At 46.0% G+C, this 24503-nt stretch overlaps 1 protein-coding gene across 1 annotated transcript in view; it reads right to left on the bottom strand.

Annotated features, from left to right (window-relative positions):
* The window catches only part of LOC112119020 (solute carrier organic anion transporter family member 3A1), a 40516-nt gene extending 16225 nt beyond the window's left edge, over nt 1-24291 (bottom strand). The window contains exons 1-4 of the mRNA XM_024217544.3: nt 24034-24291; nt 7412-7576; nt 3119-3317; nt 1337-1475 (exon numbers count right to left, since the gene is read on the bottom strand). Coding sequence (XP_024073312.1) covers nt 1337-1475; nt 3119-3317; nt 7412-7576; nt 24034-24199 — 669 coding nt within the window. The 5' untranslated portion in view covers nt 24200-24291. The remainder of the gene's footprint in view (nt 1-1336; nt 1476-3118; nt 3318-7411; nt 7577-24033) is intronic.
* Between the last annotated feature and the right edge of the window lie 212 nt (nt 24292-24503).

Genomic DNA, 24503 nt, shown 5'->3' with positions numbered 1-24503 from the left:
GTTGCTGTAGGCCACGCTCTTCATTTGGCCCCCTGCTGTTGGTGTTGAGTCAGAGAGGAGAAGAGAAGAGGACAGGAAGTGGGTGAAAGAGGAGAGGAAATAGAAGAAATGGAGGGAAGGAGAGAGAAGAGGAAATGGGGAAGGCAGCACAAGGGGAACAGCAGGAGGGAGGGGAAGAACAAAGGCAGGAGAAATGGGAGTGAGCAGAAAGAAGAAACGAGATGTCTATAGAACCTGCTGGTAACAGAACCCACTAGTACCCATGATGGGACTAGACTCTGCCACAGGCTGGTTGGTCGGCCTTCGAGTTGTGCTCTCTCTGTGTCGGTGTCTGACCGATTTGCATTTGCAGCAGGAAGCTGTGGGTCAGCTGATTTCCATCACATTTGAGAAGCGAGAAGCCAGATGGCAAAGGTGGCAAGTGCAGACTGTCCCTTAAGAGCTTCAGCTCTGCCTATGGTCTCCCTTTGAGTGATTCTGTCCATGATGTGGCTTCCCACAGAGCCTCAGCTCTGGCTGGGCTAAGAGGAGACAAGCTTCACATGTGCACCCAAGAGCACAGCATCCAATGGATGGTGTAGAGGGAAGAAGGGAGCTCCCTCCTCACTTAGAGACGATCCCATCGGACCATGGCCAGAGATAAAAGGGCATAAAAATGAGGTACTCAGTTTCTCTCACCCTTAGGTGCGAAGACACAGCGAGGCCCTTCACAGTCAACCCTCACCCTACCTATCACGTCTCATTCATGACTGAGCTGTCAATGCTCACCTCTGACTGGCCCCTGATACCAGCCTCCATCGCCCACTTGTTACATTTTAAAACAAGCACTTTTGTGCTTTCTCCCATGCTGCCCCCTATGCTTGGGAGGTGCAAAAACTAACTCATGATCCTCCTTCAGAGTCCTCCTCAGCTCTCCTTGGACGTGACACCTACAAAAACACTTGACAACGGTCAGGCTGTTGGTATGCACAGACCACTGCCGAACATTGACCGATGTTGTTTCCTTGTGCTTCCCCGTCTGTCTGTATCCATCTGTTGTCTCTTGTCTTACACTTAGATTGCAAGCTCCTTGGGGGCAGGGACTGTCTTTTTGTTCTGTGTTTGTACAGCACCTTGCACAATGGGTGCCTGATCCATTGCTGGGACTCCAAGGTACTACGGTAATCCACATAATAATAATAATAATAATAATAATAATAATAAGACAAAGACGAAGAAGTCAGTCTCTGGGGCCTTCAGCCATCCTCAGTTGTAAATGAATGACTCTTACTATGTATACACACTAACCTCTCAACCACACACAGATAGGAGATGTTGAGTAAATCACGACAATTACCGTGCTCCTGCAGCCCGCGAAGCAGGCGGACAAGTAGGTGATCCCATCTGCCCCACAAACTGGAGTGAAGGAATCGGTTTGGCATTCACAGTTGATATTGCAGGGGGAATATGGGTCCAAGGGCAAGGTCGGAGCTGAGCTGCAAAAGAAGCAGAATCAGAAATGGATGCACAGTGCAATAATGCCAGCTGGCTTTTCTGAGACGCGTCACACGAAGGGGGCTTAGCCAATCACTGCAAGCAAAGGGAGAAAAGGGTGGGTGGGATGTTTGGGTGCCGGCAGAAGGAACCCGAGGCCATACGCTCCTTCTGTGACAGAAACACATTGAGGTTTATTATTTCCGGCTCCCACCATCTCCCCAGGGTGGCTCAGGATGGTGCTGGAAAAATCTAATGTGAAGTTCCATGGGCGTTGTCTCAGCCCTGAGCAGCCCTGGGATCAGACCTCCAGGACAGGAGAGGCTGTATTTATCTGGCACAATAACAGCAAGCTGAAGACGTGCTGACATTTTCATCCTCAAAGAGCCACTGTCCCATGCTGAGAAACTTCAGAAGAATACAGAATCATTCTATCTGTGTTAGAACCCAGCTCTGCAGGGCCTCCTGAGTCCTAGTACCCTGCCTCAAAATGGGTCTCATCTCCAGCCAAGTAGCAAGTGGGAAAGCGCCTTTTGCTCATCATACAGGCCCCAAATTTCCAAAACTGGGTGCCTCGAGTTTGACTCCTAAATCCCCATTTAGGCCACCTCAGTAAAAGCACCCAGAGTTTCCCTAGATTTCAGTGGGATAGGCGGGTGCTTAGCACTTGCAAAGATCAGGCCAGAGCAGCTCCACTTATTTCAATGGATTCACTCTGCGTTTACACCAGCCTCCATGAGATCAGAATCTGGCCTTGTGTTTCTAGCCGTTGGGTCAGTTTCAGTTAAGCTCAGTGGAATTCGGCTCTCAGACTTGTTATTGTTCTGATTCCCCTCCAGGCACTTCTACAGAATGGGCCCAATACAGCCATAGTGGAAGTGGGTGCCTCTCCACTGACTTCAATGGAGTCCTCCCCACTTGTGTGGGGAATGCATTTACTGTAACACTATTACTCTAAACTGTTACTTACTCCTGGAGAGACAAGGTGGGGGAGGTAATATCAATAAACAGAAGTTGGTCCAGTAAAAGATATTACCTCACCCCATAGGCGCCAACTCTGTGGGTGCACCGGTGGCCCCACTGATCAACTCCTCCCCCTTTCATCCCCACCCCCGCACCTCCTGCCTGCTGGTGGGCCCCACCAATCAGCTCCTTCCCCTCCCTCCCAGAGCCTCCCGCCCGCTGCGATCAGCTGTTCAGTGGTGGGCAGGAGGCACTGGGGGTTCGGGGGAGGTGTGAGGGTGGGGCACACTCGGGGAGGGAACAGAGGGGTGGGAAGCGGTGGGGCAGAGCAGGGGTGGGAAGAGACGGGGTGGAACTTTGGGAGAAGAACTGGAGTGGGGGCGGGGCCTGGGGCGGAGCAGGGGTCAGGCACCCCCAGGGAAATGAGACATTCGGTGCCTGTGCCTCACCCACTTTGTCTCTCCGACATCCTGGGACCAACATAGCTACATCAACACTTCATACAACTTAACCCTAGAGACACTCAAATACCAGTGATGGGTGTGGTATAAAAACCTAGAAAAATAGAGAAACAGCACTGATAAGAGCAGGTTAGTTTAGCTAACACCGCTGTGCTATACTTTCTGGGCGGTATCATAGGGCTGGAGGTGGGAGATGGAGTTGAAATCCTCTCTGTACTCACTTGTTTCCATAGGGAACAGTAACCCCAGCTACAGGCTCCGTGTCGCAGCCCAGGAATAGGAAAGAGACATAGCACGCTGTGGACACCAGGTTAACGAGCATGGCCATCCTGATGGCTCCTAGAGCAGACAGGCTGAGCTTCTTCACCAGGAGACCGCCCAGGAATATGCCCAGACATGCACATGGGATCGCTGTCATCCCTGCAAGAAGGAAAAAGAGTCAGGAAGATGCACAAGGAGAAAGCGGGAGCTGAAAAAACACACGGCGTGTTGAAGCATTTTATTAGATCAATGACTAGATCAGTGCGCTAGTGACGGGGGAAGCGCTAAAGGCTCAGAGTCCCCACTAGATGCTTATCCATTCATGTGGGTTCTCCTTAGGAGTGACCATGTGAGACTTCAGGTCCCAGAAGCTGTTAGCACTCACCTGTAGCAGAGTTACTTCCTCCCTGGGATGATGGAATTAAAGGCTATAGGTCACCGCTCCCTGCCTGCCCCAGCCAGCAAAGAACTGGTCCTCTACAGTGCTTTGTCCAGGCAGTGGCGTCTCCACTGATTTTCCCAAGGGAGACTAATCCACAGTCTAATAGAGCTCGTGCAAGATTTCCAAAAGTGACCAGTGATTGTGGACGCCCAACATGAGACACTTTCAAGGGGCCTGATCTTCAGAGGAGAGGTGTTCAGTACTGTCTGAGAATCAGGCCTCTTTATGAAGTCTCAAGTTTGGTACTCAAAATCACTAGTCGCTTCTAAAAACTCAGCCCCCCGCTTCAGGAACATTCTCACAATATTCAGCCTCTTTTTGCTCACTTTCACCTCATCGCTGCTGGTCCTATCCAAGACCATTCTGCAACAAGGTCTCTGGATTCTGCGGCAGGTGGGAAATTCTGCAGCAATTTCATTTAAATTTAAAAAAAATGGAAGTTTTCAATTAGTTCTGCAGAAAATTGCATAATAATCAGGACAGCAGCCTGCGTGCTATTCCTGTTGATATTCAACCAGACTCATTGTATGGTGTCAGTGTTTGATAGGTCCATGCCAGGGGCCCATTTGGAGGGTGGTGATTGCAGAATCAACACCTAGATGCCTTAACCGGGTGCTGGGGAAAGGACGCTTGTCACAAAGAGAGCACTGGGACTTTGTGGGGAATAAGTGTCAGGAGCAAATGAATACAGAGCCTGTGTTTGTATCAATGTCCTTCCATGTAAAGGAGGGAAGAGGAGAAGCGCAGAGAGTACAGGGGCAGCAGCAGGATGGCTCCAAAAGAAAATGTTGTTGGAAAGGTGACCAGGATGCATCAGATGGGCTAGCAGAACAACTGCATGTGGCTCTTTTGTTGCCTGTGTTTCCAATTTGACGCAGGCCAAATTGCAGGGGAGATGGGAGCTCAGCTGGGGAACTGGGCTCTCCATCTTAAACTGAGAACAGAGGGCAACTCTCTACTGCGTGAATCATCAGGCAGGCAGTTACAGGGGCGGCACTCGGTCAGACGTTCCCAGGTTTCCCGCATAGCATCGTGGGCAGCAGGCCGGCGTCTCTGCTTTAGGTGAGGAGCTTTAAAGGCTATTTATGCCCTTGCTGCAAGAATGAAGAATATCATTTCTCACAGAAACAACGGATTCTAGATAAAACAACTTCTGTGAGCCCTGGGGTAGGGAGCATGATTTAGAGCAGTGGTTCTCAAAGCCGGTCCGCCGCTTGTTCAGGGAAAGCCCCTGGCGGGCCGGGCCGGTTTGTTTACCTGCCGCTGCTTCCTGCAGCCAGTGGAAGTCGCGATCGGCTGAACCTGCAGACACGGCAGGTAAACAAACCGGCCTGGCCCGCCGGGGGCTTTCCTTGAACAAGCGGCGGCCCCAGTTTGAGAACCAGTGGTTTAGCCCTTCCCTAAAATCATTGATACCTTTTCACATCACCACCCCTTAAAATATGTATGAAAATAAGAAAAAATATTAGGAGTACATTATTTCACTTAGGTCTAAATAGCCTCCCTTTCACAATTTTTTCTTATTTTTGTGGCTGAACAGGCACCTAGGACAACAGCTTGTATAACAAACATTTTCATTATGTAGCAAGTATCCTAATTTCTGAGCTGGTGTGGCAAAAGGCCTCTGAGCCAGGAATGGAGATAGCCATTTAGTTCTCAGGTGGCAGTACAGGTCAGAAGACATATAAATAGCATGGTCAGTCTTCAATCTGGCCAGACCAGCATGGACAAAGATGATTACGTCTTTCAGGACATAACTGCATAGTTTGGAAATGGAGACCTGTACAAGCCCTTCCAGGGGTCGGCACCACCATATTGCACAACGGACACTTGACAAAATTACCGTGACAGACATTGGTGAGCGGGGGATGTTATGTCATTCAGTTGTACAATTTTTCAATTGTTCAAACTTCTTCTTATTTAGGGTGACCAGATGTCCTGATAAAATCGGAACCATCCCGATTTTTCGGTGTTTGTCCCGATATTTCGCTCCGCTGGCAGCACTCGGCCTTTTTTTTTTGTGCTCCGCTGGCGGACCCCCGCCCACCGGTGTCCTGATATTTTGTTCCTCTCATCTGGTCACCCTATTCTTATTCAGCATTTTTTTTTTATATTCGCTTCTAAGGATAACAAATTTCTTACTGGAATCTGGGGAACCATTATTTCTAGCAGCCCTTGCCGTGATCTGAAGCTGTTTCTTCTGGCTGGAGCAATCTGAATCATACCAGATGCTTTTACCTTTTAAAGGTAAACATGACCCTTGGTGGTGGTTAGGTCATCCTGTAATTTGTCAATGATCTTAATAAATGTTACATGGACTTGTGCTGAATCGCTAAAGTGCAAAAGCTGGTTCTTTAAAACTAACAAATCACTGGATGAGAGTTTCTTTCTGATTTAACTAATGGATTCAACTTAATTTGCCTTGAGTTTACAGCTTCAAAATTAGGAGTAATGCACAATCTCCCAGAATGCATCTGGGAAAAAGTGGCTGGAGGGCAGAAATTCACTTGCAGGGGTTGGTGACAGCTGTCCAGTTTAAAAGCCACTAAAAAGTTAGAGAAACAAGACCAGCGTAAAATCAGAACTGTGATATAATCAGCCGCTCAATTCCCTCTAGAAGAGGTGACTGTAAAATGACCCTGCAGATGATTACCACCTCTACCACTTCAAATCTAAAATTACAGAAAGTTTATGACCCGAAGAATTTCTTACTGGGGGAAATGGAGGCAATACCCCTTTACTGAGTTAGAGGAAACCTTTAGAATTTCCTCATCCTCCGCACCCAATCAGGTGTTTAAAGCTCCCAAAAGTATAAAATTTGCTATTGGAACCTTTTCCATAAACTGGTCAATGTCCATCAAGCTCTGTCCATAAAGATTCATTATACAAAAGAGAGCCCAAAGGAGGCAAATAAACATTCAGAGCTGACAAAATAGATTTAGCTGAGAAACTAATACTATAGTCCTGGAAATAAGGGTTACTGAAGGCATTAACATGCTAGTTATGACTCTTAATTTGGTAGAAATGAAAAGGGCCAGCCCACATGCCAGTCTAACCATGCTTAACGTCCCTTCTCAGAAGGATTCAAAGCCCAATAAACAAAAGGACTCCTCCTTCGTAAACCAAGTTTCCTGGAGGAAAACTAAATTAAATTGAGACAAATAATTCCTAAAATCCAATTCCTGGGATTTACTTTTCAGGCCTGTAATATTTCATGAGGAAATTTTGCTAGAAATGTTACAAGAATCCTGATCAGGCCTACTTTGTCAATCCACCTCCCTTTTTAAGTCTTCAACTGAGAAACTGTCATGAACAGTGGCACCATTAGCTTTGTAGCTAGGCCCAATTGTCCCAGAATTATCATCTTCAGCCCACTGAATGTGATCTTGGTCAATTCACAGAGGGCCACATTTTCTAATTTGGGGCAAATCATTTTTGGTGTGCCAGAGTTTAGACAGCTCGGGCTTGATTTTCAGAAGTGCTGAGCATCCCCACATAATCAGTGAGTTCAACTGCAGTTGTGAGAGCTCAGAACATCTGAAAATAGGCCCTGGTTGTCTAAATTTGGGTCCCTAAAAGCCAAGGCATCCAAAATGAGAGGATTAAATATATATATTACACACACACACACAACCTCTCCAGGACCCGTTTTCTACTCTGTAAAATGGGGATTCTAACACTCTCTCTCTTTCTGTATACCCACTCATTTCACCAAGAGCTCTGAGATCCTCAGGTGAAAGATCTTCATGTGGAAAGCCATCCTATTAGAGACAGCAGAGGGACTGGGTGGCCGGTTAATGGAGTTACTTACCCAAGAGCTGATTGGCTGATGAGGTGGTGAGGTTGAACTGCTGTTCCAGGTACTTCCCCAGGAAGGCTGCAAAGCCAGCGACCACAGCAATCTCCATACAGGCAGCAAGTACGATGCAGGTGAAGACAGGATTGGCCAGCAAGTGCTTTGTTACTTTAGGTATCACTGCAACAGAGGAGAAAGAAGACATGGTTTCATGAAGGTTCTTCCCATGTGCTTCCCTAGAGGCATGAGATGCCTCTCTTCTCTTATGTGGCACAAACCCATGATTCAAGGGCAAATTCTACATCCAATGTAGAAAAGGGGTCAGGTCCATTTTGACTTATTGGAATTTAGCAACATCAGAGCAGAAAGGTTAGGCCACGTTGAACACTGATGCCATGAAAATCCTGACCAAGCACCAAATGGCACTCCAAACCAAGAACTATCACAAAGGGTGCTGGTTCCCACAACCACGTGAGACCCCTTACAAGGAGCCAGCATCTCAAGAGATTTCCAGAGTCTATTGCTGAGCCACAGTCCTGCTTCTGAAGTCCAGGAGGAAGAATTTTCAGCCCAGACCTGGGAAACTTTTAATTAAACACACTGAAAAGCCTCCAGTGATGAGCTGTTTAACAGCTTCATCCTTTGTAAGTCAACTTTTCTGCAGGACAAATGACCGACTGCCCCCCCAAAGTGGGACATCAATATGTAAAATCAGGACGTGATGATGCTGTGAAGTCACCTCACAGGACAGGGCATAGTGACATCATCACTTTATCTGCTAGCAGAATCCCATGTGAGAGAGAGAGAGAGAGAAAGAAAGAAGTGAATGTAATTTTGTGAGCAGCGCTGGTATGATGGCCCTGGAGACAGAGGTCAGTAGCTGGGCAAGCTTCCTCCTCACACCATCATCCTCTCTATGCCTGCCCGGGTATGTCTACACTGAAATTGGGAGGTGCAATTGCAGCACATGTCGGCATACCCAAGGTAGCTTTGATCAAGGCAGCTCATTATAAAAAATGGTGTAGACGTAGCAGCCAGGATGGCAGCATGGGCTAGTTGTCCGAGTAAAATCCCATCCCGGAACTTGGGTGCCTACTCAAGAGGTTAGTCTGTGCCGCTGCAGCTACTCTGCAATTTTTAGCGAGCTAGCTCAATCAATGCTAGCTCGGGCACACACCTAACTGTGCTGTCCTGATTACAGTGTAGATATACCCATCTTGACCTGGAGGAAACTTCCTCCTGGGCCTGAGCGAGGAGATGGGTCTCCAGAGCCCATTCGGTCCTTGATCTCTCTGCTGGGACAGCGAACTAGCGATAGCTGATTTTGTCAAGGTGCTTTAAAGTTCTTAGGTAAAACAGACCATGAGACTGGGAGCCTTGCCACACAAACAAACGTGGAGGTGTGGGACTGTGCACCCAATCAGCATTTTAATGACCTCGTGATGGGAAAAGGGGGCCCTCTGTTGCATTTTCTGTCTTGCCTCCAAAAAACAAACTTTTTCTGCACTTTCCATCTTAACTTTGTGCAAAAACCTGCCAGCTTGGGGAGTGTCCTTCTGATAACAGTCCTTCTGATGAAATCCACTTCTAGCTACAGACGCACAGTGGTGCAGTCCAAGTCCCCATCCCCTCACTGTTTGGCCATGGGCACGGAGCCCGAAAGGTGCAGAGATCAGGCAGAGGCAGCCGCTGCGGAGCCAGAAGGAGAAAGAATACTGAAGAAAGGGATCTGGGAGTTATAGTGGGTCACACAGTAAATATGAGTCAGCGGTGTAACACTACTGGGAAAAAAAAAAGCAGCAAACATCACTGTGGATGTAATAACAGGAATGTTGTAAGCAAGACACAAGAAGTAATTCTTCCACTCTCCTCAGCACTGATTAGGCCTCAACTGGAGTGTTGTGTCCAGTTCTGGGCACCACACTTGGCAAAAGAAGTGGACAAACTGGAGAAAGTCCAGGAGAGAGCAACAAAAATGATTAAAGGTCTAGAAAACATGACCTATCAGGAAAGATTGAAAAAAATGGGTTTGTTTAGTCTGGAGAAGAAAAGACGGAGACAGGACATGGTAACAGTGTTCAAGTACGTAAAAGTTGTTACAAAGAGGAGGGTGATAAATTGTTTTCCTTAACCACTGAGGACAGGACAAGAAGCAATGGGCTTAAATTGCAGTAAGGGAGATTGAGGTTAGACATTAGGAAAAACTTCCTAACTGTCAGGGTGGTTAAGCACTGGAACAAATTACCTAGGGAGGTTGTGGAATCTCCGTCATTGCTGGTTTTTAAGAATAGGGTAGACAAACACCTGTCAGGGATGATCTAGATAATACTTAGTCCTGCCTCACTGCAGGGGAGTGGACTAGATGACCTAACAAAGTCCATTCCAGTCCTACATTTCTATGATTCTTTCATTTCTTCTGTGGGGAAAAAATATTAAGAGTGCCCTCTGATTCCCCGTTTCCTTCTCTATACCTCCATCTGCCTTCTTTCTTGTCCATCATTATTCCATCCAGTTCCCGCATTAGCCAGTGTGTGTCACAGGTGCTCGGGTCAAAATACACCTTGAACTTTTTTTCTTCCTTTTTTATTTATTTTGCAAACTTCAGTCATAGGCAGAGGTCGATTTTAGCTGCTTTCACTTTTTTCTGTAGTATGGAGAATCTCTCTCTCTCTCACACACACACACACACACACACAAACTCGCAGCAGAGACTTGATAACTGTGATGAACTGGGCTCCACCCTCCCGGACACACCCCACCAAATTCACTGACTGGGAACCTTGTACTAAACTGCAATGCACACACTGAGTGGTTAAATATGCTCACTCCATCCCCATAATCCCCTGGCCCCTCCCTCTTTACCCATGAAGGCCTGAGATCCCCTTGGCCCTGTTTCTCTATTTCCAATAAGCCAAACATGAGTTGGGGAGCAATTACCGTACAAAGGGAAATCTGGCTAATGAATCAGATAGCACATTTTCTACTTCAGCGAGCATTCTAATTATTCCAGAGATAAGACAGCTTGAATAGGATGGAATCCTAATACAGGCGAGAGCCTTGCTTTATCTTAATACCTGGTGACTAATTTCTCCCTGAATTAAATGTGAAAATCATTTAATTTAAAAATTCTCTCTCTGAAGTGCTGGTGAAGCGTCAATGGGCCTTGTTTGCATTTTAAAATATTTTCCCCCCTCATTCTGCTCTGTGTATTAGGCTCTGGCAGCCAACTGATTTCTCCAGTGCACACCTCTGTTTTCTCGCAGGTTTTTCCTTCTTTTTGCAAAGTTTAATAGCACTGGGCAAATGCAGGGTCTTTGTTAACACTCTGCTTGGGCTCCATTGGGGAGACTATAATTAGCTCAATCTGGCCCTTCGCAAAGGGCTATTTCAGTTTCAAGTCCCTTTCATCACAACGGTTTTCCATGCTGCACAAAATCCTGGCTTCCTGAGGATTTACTGGACATAATGACTGTTCGGTGGAGACAGCATTTTTCAGATAAACAGAAAAAAAAATTCAGTCTCACATCAGTTCCCAGTGGCCACCCTGCCGTCTCATTCAGTCCTTTGGTGGCCATCTACTGAATTTGTCCTCTTAGCAGAACTTGGAGGAAGAAAACAAAGCTGAGCTCAGAGAGTCATATTTAATATGTTACCACCTATTGTGCCTCTGGAGTTCAATTAGTAAAATACCAATGGATTCCTTAAGATGCTGGTTTGCTCCAGCTCAAAGGCAAAGACACAAAACAATCGGATAGTTTTTTTTTACAACAACAGCAGGATACCTTTTAAAGTGATGGAAAAATATATCTCAGAGAGTCATTTAGATACTCTACATGGCCAGTGCCAAAGATACCTTGCAGGACCAAGGGTGAAGGCTTTATCTTACACTGTACTGGCTTAGAGAGGGCCAAGATTATCAAGCAATATCAATTATCTTGTACATCAGAGGCAGTCTGATCACTAGATAGGGGACTGGATGGAGAGGCAGGAGACCTTGGTTTATTCCCAGCACCACCACTGACTCATTGTCTGATGTTCGGCAAATCACTCCACTTCTCTGTGCCTGTTGCCCATCCCACCCTTTGTCTAGTTAGGCCATGCGCTCTTTGCAGTAGGTACTGCCTATTATTGTTGGTATATACCGTGCCTGATACAATAGGGATTAATATCAGTAGGAGTTACTGTAACATAAAATAGAAATAGTTCAAAAGGGAAGAGGACAGATATCGTGCAGCCTATGTCTTCTCATCAGTAAGGTCCACATCATTTCCTTTAATTTTGCACAGGAAAGAAAAATAAATTGAAAGCTTTCCATAGAAATAGATCTCCTTTCATCACAGCTCTGCCATTTGCTCAGTTTGCCATCTGCTGCTGGCTAAGGTGCATCACTGCCTGGGGTGAAATACGTTTGGGAATGAAATTAAAAGTTGGCATGGAGTTTGAAATCCCCTACCGGGAGGGAGGAACAAATGTTGTGCTTGTGGCTGTCTAGAGTAGGGTGCACGAGTGAGCAGCTTGATGGAGAAGGGCTAATCCATGTGTAAAGCTGGCTAAGTGTGTCCGTGTACTACTCTGTAGCTGACCCACAGTGGAAGCCACCTGCTACTGCTCCCAGCTAAGGCCTTGATTAAGAAAAGCACTTAAGTATGTGCTTAACTTTAAACACGTGGTCAAGACTGGTCAACTTTACTGGGACTTAAGCACATGCTTAAGGGCTTTGCTGAATGAGCACTGAGTTGTTTAGCTCACATGGTGGACAGTTGTACTTTGGAGTTACAGGCCTTAGTTTCAACTCCTACTGATAGCCAGGGAGGAGGGGTTTGTTGCATGCAAAATAGACTGAGAGTCTCAGAAGAGAATCTATCAGCCAGAGCAGATGCTGTGAAGGAAGAATCACACGGGGATACTCGAAGGGAGTAACTCATCAGTTCATGTCCCTACCGCTATCACCACGTGCCGATACTGTGGAAATAGATGTCACGAGAGAGATTTTTGCCGTCGTTGCAATATCTGTGTCTTTGATCTCCAGCACAGTCATAAATGCCTGAGTTTCGCCTCACTGTGAAACATTTAATTCAAACTCTTAACAGAACAGAGCTTTCCACTTTCAGCCATTCGCTTCCCTCAGACCCCTCCCCTTCCTTTTCTTAACATCTCTGCCCCCTTGACTTCACTTCTATCATATTCTATACTCCTTCCAGAATCAACCACAAGGGGGCTGATTCTCAGAGGTACTGAGCAGCCCTGGCTCTAGTTGTGGTGGCATTATGGGAGCCTGACCCTTCTGACATTAAGGCCCTCAAAGTCATTGGCAAGACTTTATTTCCAGTGAGTAGCTTTCATTTGCATCTAACCAGTGGAAAATACAGGGGGATAACCTCCTTATTCCAGGTTTAGCTATTCTCCAGAAACAACAAACGACAATAATTGCATCAGTGTTTGAAATGAATTGTTTGGGACACTATTATCATTGGGGCCCCTTTTTCCAGTGGGCACATCTTACGGAGATGTGTTTTCAATTTACAGTAAAGACAGGAACATTGAAAGCATTGGGGGAAAGGGGTTTAATAGCCCAGTCTTCCTACAAGAGTGCAATGAGAAGAGGGTAAAATTAGATGTGAGCCTAAGACCCAATCCCAAGCAGTACACATCTTGTATCCGAATAGGAGACACAGGCAAAATATCAACCTGGCTGCAGGGTAAGGGAAGAAAAGGAGGCAAAGAAGATGAAGAAAACATCTCATGGAAAGAGACAGCTCATAAAAAAGAGAAGATGGAAGAAGCAGAAAGACATCAAAGATAATGAAATTTACTTTAATATACCAAACTGTACAAGGCCTTGAGTAAAATTAATATCACAAAGGGCATGAAGAAATCAGATGACACCATGTCAAATGGGTTTCTTGTAAGAGATATGGGCTCGAAGCAGCTACAAATATTCTTACATTGCCGTGTACTATGAAAAAGATCGCTGGTCCTTCTGGTCTATTATCCTGCCTCTGGCAGTGGGCTTTATTTGATTCTTCAGAGGAAGATGCAAACCTCCCTCACCCCTATAAACATACCTAGCCAACTGTGCAATACCACCTCATGGAGACAGATTCTCTTCCTGACCCCAGCTGCTGATCAGTTTATTATGCCCTGAAACATGAGGTCTGTGAGCCCTTGTGAATTAATCATAGTGAGTGACATGCAGATGCTGGACTTGAGAATGGTGAGGAAAGAATGTGCAGATAGAGGTGATGCGCAGACAAAAGCTCAAGTCACCAGGAACTCTGCTACACGGATGAGAAGCATCAAAGCCTTCTTTGACATGCCCCTACCTAGTTCAAAGAGCTACAGCAAGCAACTAGGAACGTGACTTGGGGCCACGCTGCATCACTTGCACTTTTGTGCTGAGGAACTATGTCTAGTTAACAGGTCTGGAGACTGTTCCCACTGCCCCCTTTTCCACTTCAGACTCCCTCTGTCCTCTTCTCCCCCCTCCAGCTCCATCCATGCTGCTTCCTTATGCCTAGAATGCCCTCCCAGTCCTGGTGCCACAAGATCTAACCTTCTCCTCTTAATCCACAGAGCCCATCAGGGTTGCCTTCCCAGCCTACTGAACAGCTGAAATATTAGGATTTCTCAACATTCCTTCTAACAGGCTGCTGAGACATTAAGTATCTTTACCATGTGATGGCCTGGAGCCGGATCCTGCAAGGTGCTGAGCTCTTCCTGGGTGATGCTAAATCATGGGAGTTTCAGGGTGCTTAGCCCCTCTTAGAATCAGACCTCTGGTATGTTAGGGGCTTTAACTGTGTTTGATGTTTGTCTTCTTAGAATATCAGGGTTGGAAGGGACCTCAGGAGGTCATCTAGTCTAACCCCCTGCTCAAAGCAGGACCAATCCCCAGACAGATTTTTGCCCCAGATCCCTAAATGGCCCCCTCAAGGATTGAACTCACAACCCTGAGTTTAGCAGGCCAATGCTCAAACCACTGAGCTATCCCTCCCCCGCAACTGTAAGCTTCTTGGGGCAGGAGCATCAAACACTGGGGATGCACACGGAATAAACTGATGAATAATAGTAATCAGATGCTCATTAGAAGAGTTTTAGGCCATAACCCCCCGTTCACCTTTACAGAGGGACTTTCATGTTGGGGCATACTAAGGGGGATCATTCTAAACCATGAATCCATTTGTCACCCAGAATCTTCCTTGCTACTTTAACAAAGATATTTGGCGGGGGGTTTCGAAGGCATCTAGGAATGAAAGGGAATTATGCTATTTAGCTTTACAAAGAGAAGGTTCAGGGATGACTTGGTCACAGTCTATAAGTACCTACAGGGAGAACAAGTATTTAATAACAGGCTCTTCAATCTAGCCTAGAAAGATACAACACAATCCAATGGCTGGAAGTTGAAGCTAGACAAATTCAGACTAGAGATAAGGCACACATTTTTGACAGTGAGGGTAATTAGCTCAGGAACAATTTCCCTAAGGTCAGGATTCTCCATCACTGACCATTCTTAAATTGAGGTTGGATGTTTTCCTAAAAGCTCTGCTCCTGGAATTATTTTGGGGAAGTTCTATGGCCTGTGTTATACAGGAGAGCAGATGAGATGATCACAGTGGTTCCTTCTGGCTTTGGAATCTATGAACCCAAATCCTCTGGACCGCTTTTATGTGCAAGCCAGAGAGTTTAATTCGTAATTGAGCTTTGTAATGTTACAGTGCCTTCCGCACGAGGATCTCAAAACACTTTACAACCAACCAACCACATAATCCAGGCCTGGGAGGCAGGTCGTTATTGTTTCTTTCTTTTTTTTTTTTTTATAGACGGGGACCACCCGGTGAAGTAACTTGTCCAGAGCCACACAGAGAGGCAGTGTCGGAGCTGGAGCCAAGAGCCCTTGCCCCCAGTCCTGTGCTTTAACCACCAGACCATGCTTCACATTTATCAAATATCAGAATAGCACCAAGCATTAAATCTTGAACGATCCTATAGTGTCAGTATAAGGGCAGCATAACTGTAAGACCTCAATATTGGGGCATCCTGGGATAACCAGGGCAGGAAGCAGAAATACCAGGGCATAAGAAAAGTTCATCTCATGGCATCTTTGACCCAGCCAAAACCAGGCGGTTCTGGGACTCTTACAAGAGAGCTCGATCGTGGTGCAATTGCCAGACCAAATTGGTTCACATCCCCATAAGCACCCAAACCTTTGGAGGCTTTTCCATGTCTAGACAGAATGATCAAATCTGTGGCACCATTTCCATGGTACCAGAATGCAAAGTGGTAAACCAAGGATTATAACTTGGCTGCAGGATTAAGGGATCAGGCTCTGATTCTAACACATACACTGCAACTCCCCTATCTCCCATTCCAGAAAATGACAAGGAGGTTAAAAAACCAATCTAATCCCATTAAAGTCAATAGCAAAACTCCCACTGAGTTCAGTGGGACTAGGCTTTGGCCCTTAGTGTCTGATTCATTGCCAGTGAAATTAATTGGAAAGATTCCCATTGACTTTTAAATGGATTTTTAGGGAGTACATATTATTTATATTACAGTAGAGCCCAATTGAGATCAGAGCCCCATTGTGCTAGGTGCTGTACAAACATATAGGAAGAGACATTCTTTGCCCCCAAAAGCTTCTACTCTCAATACCTACAGCAGCTTTTAACTCTCTTCCAGTATCACACCCCTCTTTAAACAGACGAGCAGCCTGTGGAAGTTGTAGGTGTTCCTCACCCCACATGATCAGACCCAACCTGATTCATCTCTGATGCTGCTGCTCCGAAACAACCCTAAGGGCATAATAGTTCAAGCAGAGAAGCTGGAGAGTGGGATGGAATGAAAATGTTATTCAACAGATTATGCTCAGCAGAAGCAAGACATGCAGACTCCGAGTGCTAAACTCTGTTCTAATTTACTCCAGGGTGAATCCCAGAGGAACTTCATTGACACAACTGTTTTACATCAGCGTAAGTGAGAAGAGAGTATGGCCCAGAATGTGATCGGTTATGCCCAAGAATACCTCTGATTTGGGGGATCCTTCCCTTTGCATTACCATCGAGCCCAGACAGACAAATGCAAGAGGAAACGTGCTAGGTGAGAGTACATCTAGGAAGACAAATTGCAGGATGAAAACCAATCTCCCATTTAGCCTGCAGAGCAAGGTCTCTCCAATCACCAACTTCTCACAACAACATTAGGGCTGAAAGGCACAGCACCTAATTAAGAAAAATGTAGCAGAACGCTAGCGCTAGCTGGGGAAGGATGGAAAGGGCATTGACAGGAGAGAAGGATGGAGCGAATCACGCTATCCATGGGCTAAGAAGTGATCGCAAGGGGCAAAGTGCAAGGAACCGTCCCAGAGAGAGCACACCCCCACCACTGCTGCAGGTGGGATACACAGGCTGTTAGTTGAGTACAGGCTCTCATCCAGCCCCCGCTCACCAAGGCATCTGAAAGTTTTCACTAATGATCAGTTAGTGCTTTGAAGCTGAAAACCACTGTGCATGCTAACTGTTAATTACCGTTATTACTATTATGTCCCACTGTGGCGTACAGCCCTTTAATTGCCTGGAACCCACCTGCGGGATCTGGGAGCCTCTTGCCAGCCAGCAGCTTTCTGTTCCCAAGGCAGTTTCCTGGGAGGCGGAACAAGGGAATTTGGCAGCTGTCACACTCAGGTATCCAGAAGCACAGCAAGGAAAGCTGTGAGGATGGCACTGGGCAAGGGAACAGGGCAGCTGTTCTGTGCAGACAAAAGCTCATATATAGGGGACTGTTGGTTATTTGCAGAAGGCGCTGCCAGTTGTCATTCACTTGCAATGGTAGAGCTAGGTGGCAATCTCAGGCCCAGATCAGCTGGGGGCACAGGTGAGGATTGAGGTACAGTGGCAGAGTTGTACACTGTCCCAGAGTTAGAATAGCAGGGTTAGAGGGGAAGATCAGGACTGAAGGTGCATCAGCAAAGCTGATCGGAGTGCCAAGCACTAGACTAGCAAGGGTCAAGGGATGCTGCAGGTCAGAAGGGAGGTGCATTCATAGAGCTGTATCTGGGGAGCTGAGGATTGGACTAGCAAGGGGCACTCCAGATCAGGAATAATAACGTGCACTGGCAGAGATGCCAGGGAAACCCTGGGCAGCATCTGCCTATCCTTTCCCTGCTGTAAACCTGTGCTGTTAACTCTTCCCTTTCCTGCACGCTAAAATACATTCACGTTTAATGACACAAAAGAAGTCAGAGAGTGTAGTATCCCATTCTCAGGTGCAACAGTGTTAAGCCACCACCTGGATTGATCTAGAATACTCCAAACTGGGGGAAAGAAGGATGGGCCAGTGATTAAGTGCTTGTTAACCAGTGTTCAGTTCCCTGTTCCACCCCAGACTTCCTGACTGACCTTGGGCAAGTCACTTAAATCTCTCAGTTCCCTACCAACAAAATGGGCAGAACACCATTGCCCTACCTCAGAGCAGAGCTGTAAGGATAGAGACTATGAGATGTTCAGACACTGCAGTAAGGGGGGGCCATAGAAGGACCATAGATAGATAGAAACCCATGTAGGAATCCACTCTGTGGCCCTCCCAGGATGTAAATTCTTTCCCACTAGAACCAGAACCCCAGGGTAACCTCTAATAGTCCATTACATAGAGTTTCATCCTTCCCACCTTGTGAGTGGGAGCAGAGTTCCTGGGTCACTCCCCTAGGCTGGCCAGGGCACAGCTCCGTTCAAGAAATGGGATTTGATGATGAAGCGTAATTTTGAGTTTTTTACTTCTGGAACCATGGCTCAAATATATAAGTTAAGGCGTCAAATGACATGACCCGAGTACCTCAGCCAGTGCTAGGTTCTTCAGGGAACAGGTACAACCCACACAAGTAATGACCAATTGCTTCCTCTCAGAAGACGTGGGACAATTAACCTAGTTAGCTCTGGAACCAGATGAGCCTCCTGCAGTTCTTGGTCATCCTCTTATCACCTGCCCAGAACCGCTGGTTAAACCAGATGGCACAGCTCCCATTGAAGTTGGAGGGGTGGGAGGGGCCATCACTGTTTCCTTCCTTGAGGCCTGCTCAGAGGTGATGCTGTTCCATCATCAGAGACTGGAGAAAGCTGTGCTAGGAGCGGCTGTGGAGGCAGTGTGACGGCGAGGTAATTCTGCTGCCTTTGATTGCCACTTCTCCTTCTGTTGTGCAAAGGCACAGCTTTCGTTTCCGGTTTTAAACTCCTCTGAAGGGTGCATCTCATCCCAGCATGAAAATACCCCTGGGGCGAGATGCCGCTGCCTCAGACAGGTTGGCCCCTCCCTCCCGTTTAGACCTTGGCAGAGATGTGAAAGGCATTTCCAAGGCTTTGAGCTGCTTGCTTTTATATGAGAGTCACAGCCCTTCTGTGCGCTAAGATTGGTAGAGAACCAGAAGTTTCAGCTGACTCCTACATCTTACGGCCTCCCAACAAAGCTTGTCAGGCCGCAGACCTTCCTTCCACACCCCTGACTAAAGCATGCTGGTGTCTGGTGTGAAGCACACTGCTGGAAACATCTATCTCAAAGTAACATGGCTCCTCAGTGTTCACTCACTTCTTAAGGGTGCAAGGTATGGAACGGACTGGAGAAAAGCATATGAAAGAAGCTTCCATTGAACCCTGAAATTCATCCTTTGTGTACAACATACACACACAACTCCCCCAGACAGACAACATTTGTCCACACAACAAACACACAAGCCCCTCGGGAGAGAGACAACACATACAAAACCCCATCCAGCGACAGAAATGCACATGCACAAAAACACACACACAACCTCCCTACAAAATATGCACACAGAACCCCATGCAACCGGACACATATATACACCTGCATATTCACAAACAACCCCCAAACCTACCCAAAGATATATTACACAAATACACACACACCCGCAACCTCCCTGAGCGCAGAGATGCACATTCACACAAATCCACACACACTACCCCATGCAATCAGACACACATGGTCTAGACAGTATTTGGTCCTGCCATGCGGGCAGGGGACTGGACTCGATGACCTCTCAAGGTCCCTTCCAGTCCTAGAACCTATGAATCTATGAATACACGCCCGTCCTCCCCGACTCAGCTGCACAAATACATAAATACCACAACCCCATGCACCCGAAGACACAAACGCACACACACGCTAGCCCAGATATACCAATGGCCCCTACTTAGAAGGGATGGCACTTATTTTTCAACAAAATAAATGCCAACTGCCTAACACTCCCAAAAGTAATTCTAGTCCAATGGATTTCACAGAATCATAGAAATATAGGGCTGGAAGGGACTTCAAGAGGTCATCTAATCCAGCCCCCTGCACTGTGACAGGACCAAGTGTACCCGGCCTAGACTACCCGTGACAGGAGTTTGCCCAATCTGTTCTTAAAAATCTCCAATGATGGGAAATCCACAGCCGCCCTTGGAGTCTATTCCGGTGCTTATAGTTAGAAAGTTTTTCTTAATATCTAACCTAAATCTCCCTTGCTGCAGAATAAGCCGATTGCTTCTAGTCCTACTGTTAGTGAACATGGAGAACAATTGATCACCATTCTCTTTATACCAGCCCTTAACATATTTGAAGACTGTTATTAGGTCCCTCCTCAGTCTTCTTTTCTCAAGACTAAACATGCCCAGGGTTTTTTTCCAAACATTTCCTGAGATCGTTTTTTCTAAACCTTCTAGTTTTTTGTTGCTTTCTGCTGTACTCTCTCCAATTTGTCTATATCTCTCTTAAAATGTGGCACCCAGAATTGGACACAGGCCTCACCTGCCAAGTAAAGCAGGATAATTACTTCCCATGTCTTACATATGACACTCTTCCTAATATACCTTAGAATGATATTAGCCTTTGTATTAACTGCATCACATTGTTGACTCATATTCAAGTTTTGATCCACTACCTCCCCATTCTTTTCAGCAGTACCACCATCTAGACAGTTGTTCCCCATTTTGTAGTTGTACATTTGATTTTTCCTTCCTAAGTGTAGTACTTTGCACCTGTCTTTCTTGAATTTCATTTTATGATTTCAGACCCATTCTCCAATTTGTCCAGGTCGTTTTCAATTCTAATTCTGTCCTCCACAGTGCTTGCAACCCTCCTAGCTTGGTGTCATCAGCAAATGTTATGAGCATACTCGCCACTCCATTATCCAAGTCATTAATGAAAATATTGACTAGATCCAAGAGAACCCACTAGATTCATCCTCCCAGTGTGACAGCAAAGTCCTATTTGAATATGTTTTTTCAACAGTTTTGCACTCACCTTACAGTAATTTCATTTCCCTAGTTTCCTTATGAGAATGTCATGTGGGACTGTGTCAAAAGCTTACTACAATCATGATACAGTCCATCTATATTTCCTCCCCCTCCCCCCCATCCACTAAGCCAATAACCATGTCAAAGAAGGAAATTAGGTTGGTTTGGTGTTCATGACCAATCCATGATGGCTATTCTTTATAACCCTATTGTCCTCAAGGTGCTTACAAACTGATTGCTTAATCATTTAAATAGAGACTGGGAATGGCTGAGCCTTTACACACATTGAATCTATTTCCCCCATGTTAAGTATCCTCACAGCTTCTTGTCAAACTGTCTTAAATGGGCTATCTTGATTATCACTACAAACGTTTTTTTTCTCCTGCTGACAACAGCTCATCTTAATTAATTAGCCTCTTAGTGTTGGTTGGGCAACTCTCACCTTTTCATGTTCTCTGTATGTATATATATCTCCTCACTATATGTTCTATTCTATGCATCCGATGAAGTGGGCTGTAGCCCACGAAAGCTTATGCTCAAATAAATTTGTTAGTCTCTAAGGTGCCACAAGTACTCCTGTTCTTTTGGCGGATACAGACTAACACAGGGCTGCTACTCTGAAAAGTATCTTTCCAGATATCCAAGTTAGTCTGATTGGTCTATAATTCCTTGGGTCCTCTTTTTTCCCCATTTTAAATATATATGCTACCTTTGCCCTTCTCCAGTCATCTGGGTCCTCACCTGCCTTCCCTGAGTTCTCAAAGATAATCACTAATAGCTAGTTTCAGCTAGTTCCTCAAGTACCCTAGAATGAATTTCATCAGTCCCTGGCAACTCAAATAATTCTAACTTATTTAAATATCCTTTAAGCTGTTCTTTCCCTATTTTGGCTTGTGTTCCTTCCCCTTTCTTGTTCATATTAATTGTGTTACGTATCTGGTCATAATTTACCTTTGTAGTGAAGACTGAAGCAAAATAGGCATTAAACACCTTTGCCTTCTTGATGTTGTCTGTAACTAGCTCTCCTTCTTTGCTAAGTAGGGAACTTTCCTTTGTATTTCTCTTGTTGCCTTTTATGCCCCTGGCTCTGTATAACTCATTTTTTCACTTGGTCTTTTTGATTTTGTCTCTACATGCCTGCACTCTTCTTTTGTACTCATCCTTAGCAATTTGTCCATGTTTGCACTTTTTGTACGATTCTTTTTTGATTTTCAGGTAATTAAAGAGCTGCTCATGGAGCAAATATTGGCCTCTTACTATTCTTCCGAGCTTTCCTTTGCATCAGGACAGTTTGCTGCTGTGCCTTTAATATTGTCTCTGAGAAACTGCCAGCTCTCTTGAACTTGTTTTTCCCTCACATTTTTTTCCCGTGGGACCTTACCTACCAGTTCTCTGAGATCGTTAATGTCTGCTTTTTTGAAGTCTGTTATCTTTATTCTGCTGCTCTCTCTTTCCCTTTCTTAGAATCTTGACACCTATCATTTCATGATCTCTGTCAGTTAAGTTGCCTTCAATCTTCAGATTCGCAACCAATTCCTCCCTGTTAGTCAGAATCAAGTCTAAAATGGCTGTCTTGCGGTTTACTTCCTCCATCTTCTGAAACAAAAAGTTTCAATGGCATTTGAAGGTATGTAGTATTTCCTTCCAAACACCCCTAATTATACTTTGCCGTTGTTTGCAAGAAGTGTCTCCTCTCAAACATACAGAAGTGTACACACAGACAGATTTCTTCCTGGTCTGAGCCTATCGACTTCAGTGGAATGGTTTGTCCCTGTCTGCTTTCTATTGTAGTACTAACCAATCAGAACATCGCCCTCTTCTGGAGTGCATTTCTAGGGATACAAACACTATCTGGTGTAACTGGGTGATGCATAGGCCCCTACAGCATACACAGTACCTATGCTGCAAGGCAGTAATTCAACAAATAACTCAATAACGCAGTCTGGTCCACACCACGCTTGAGCAGAATTCCTTCCACTTGGTGCAGCAGGTAAATTGTGTTACATGTTACAATACACCGGTGTCTGAAATTGAGCAATGACCCAATTGGTCTGAACCTCTGCCGTCTGTCATGTAAATACAATGCTCAGATCCAAATACGGACATTCAGATGCTATAGTGCTGACAGCCATGGAAATTATCTGGATGGATGGAACAAACGTGTCCACTGGCAGAAGGGACTGGCTGGTTGAACAGCCAATCTCCACCCATGGAATATTCCATTTCCAAATCCTTGCAGCTTGAAGGACTGGATGACAGCAAATTTTTGAATTCCCCCCCCCCCCCCTTTTTGTTCAAATTTTTGAAATTTTCTGATCACAACTGACCTTCTCCTAAGGAGAAACAACATCCATTACTCAAAGCGTTCTCTATTCAAAATCCGGCCAAGTATCCTTACTCCCCTCCCCTCATTCGCACCACGCACACCCCAATGAAGTCGGTAAGGGTTGCACAGGATTACATGGTTTGGCCCTTGTTTATCAGGAAGCTTTAAGGGATAAGGAAACCAACTCTCTGCTGTGATGACAGCGAGTGGGAGGTGACCAGATACCTTAGTAGAGCTGCCCTCTCACCTAAAGAATTCTGTAATACTACACATGTCCATGGTGTACACACACACACACACACACACATAAACACACCTCAGCTGGTGTCACTTGACCTCCTTGGAGCTATTCTGATTTCCACCAGCTGAGGATCTGGCCCAGGTTATTCTATTCTGACACGTGTTGGCTGTTTTATGCCCTAGCAAGGGTTCTGTTGATACTCTAGACTGTTCTCTGGCCTTGCCCTTTCTAAAGGTTCCCTCCTAAACCTATTCTGCATTCTTGTATTTTGCTCTGTCGGTGCCCAGCGTTTGCTGTTTTACACTCAGGAGCATGGGATTCTGTTGGCCCTGCCATGGCTCCATCAAAAGGCAGCTCCAAACCGCTTTGAATCAGCCATACTTGCTTTCTGCCTATCCCCACTGTGTGAGCCGCAGGCAGAGCCAAGCTACAAGACGGTGAGGTTCTGGAGAGTAGAAACTCAAGTGTCTTGGAGAACTTCTGTCATCCACTGTTTTATTCCCTCCATTCTCCCCCCTCCCTTCCTTAGCCCCATTTTTGATGAACCCCAATGGCTTACTCTGGATTGCCCCATCTTGTAGCTTAAACCAAAGTCTTTCAAGTGGAACAATGCCTCCCATTAAAATGAGTGCACTATCAGGGATAAGTAAAAGTGAGGGAGAGAAATTCCAACAGGGTTCTTTTTGGGGGGGGGGGGTGGAGAGGAGGCAGGTGGGGTAGCCAAAATCAGAGCCAAATTGTGAATCTAACCAACAATGAACCTGCTGTAGAAACGCAATAAGTTTGTCACCTCTCAGCTGCTGGAGGCAGGAGGCACTGTCCTCCCCTTCGAGCGAGTGCCTCAGGACCCCATTGCTTGGCTTGGGCCTCTCGTAGTCCCGTTCAGGGAGCATGGCTTGCTCGCTCTCCACCACGTGCTCCACCGTGGGGGACAGGGACTGCGGGAATCCAAACATCAAGAGGGACGAGAAGAAAAGTAAGGCACCACACAGCAAGAAGCCTGCCCACCACGCGCCGATCCACCGAGGGTCATCGGGGGTGATATCCAGTTTACCTGCAACAGCAAAGCCACACATCAGTGATTCCAATGGAGGGAGAGACACACAAAGGGTTAAAGACCCAGAGGGCTAAAGTCAACCCCAGGGTATCCCCACTGAGTAGCAATCTAGGTATAAAACAGACACAGAGAGATACTGCTTGGGGCAAGGAACCTGGCACCTTGGCTTGTACAACACCTAGCAGAATGGGGTCTTGATCCTG

Source organism: Terrapene carolina, unplaced genomic scaffold (genome assembly GCF_002925995.2).
Source record: "Terrapene carolina triunguis isolate 2854851 unplaced genomic scaffold, T_m_triunguis-2.0 Scaffold67, whole genome shotgun sequence".
In the NCBI taxonomy this organism is placed as follows: domain Eukaryota; kingdom Metazoa; phylum Chordata; order Testudines; family Emydidae; genus Terrapene; species Terrapene triunguis.
This window is presented reverse-complemented; position numbering and strand designations above follow the sequence as displayed.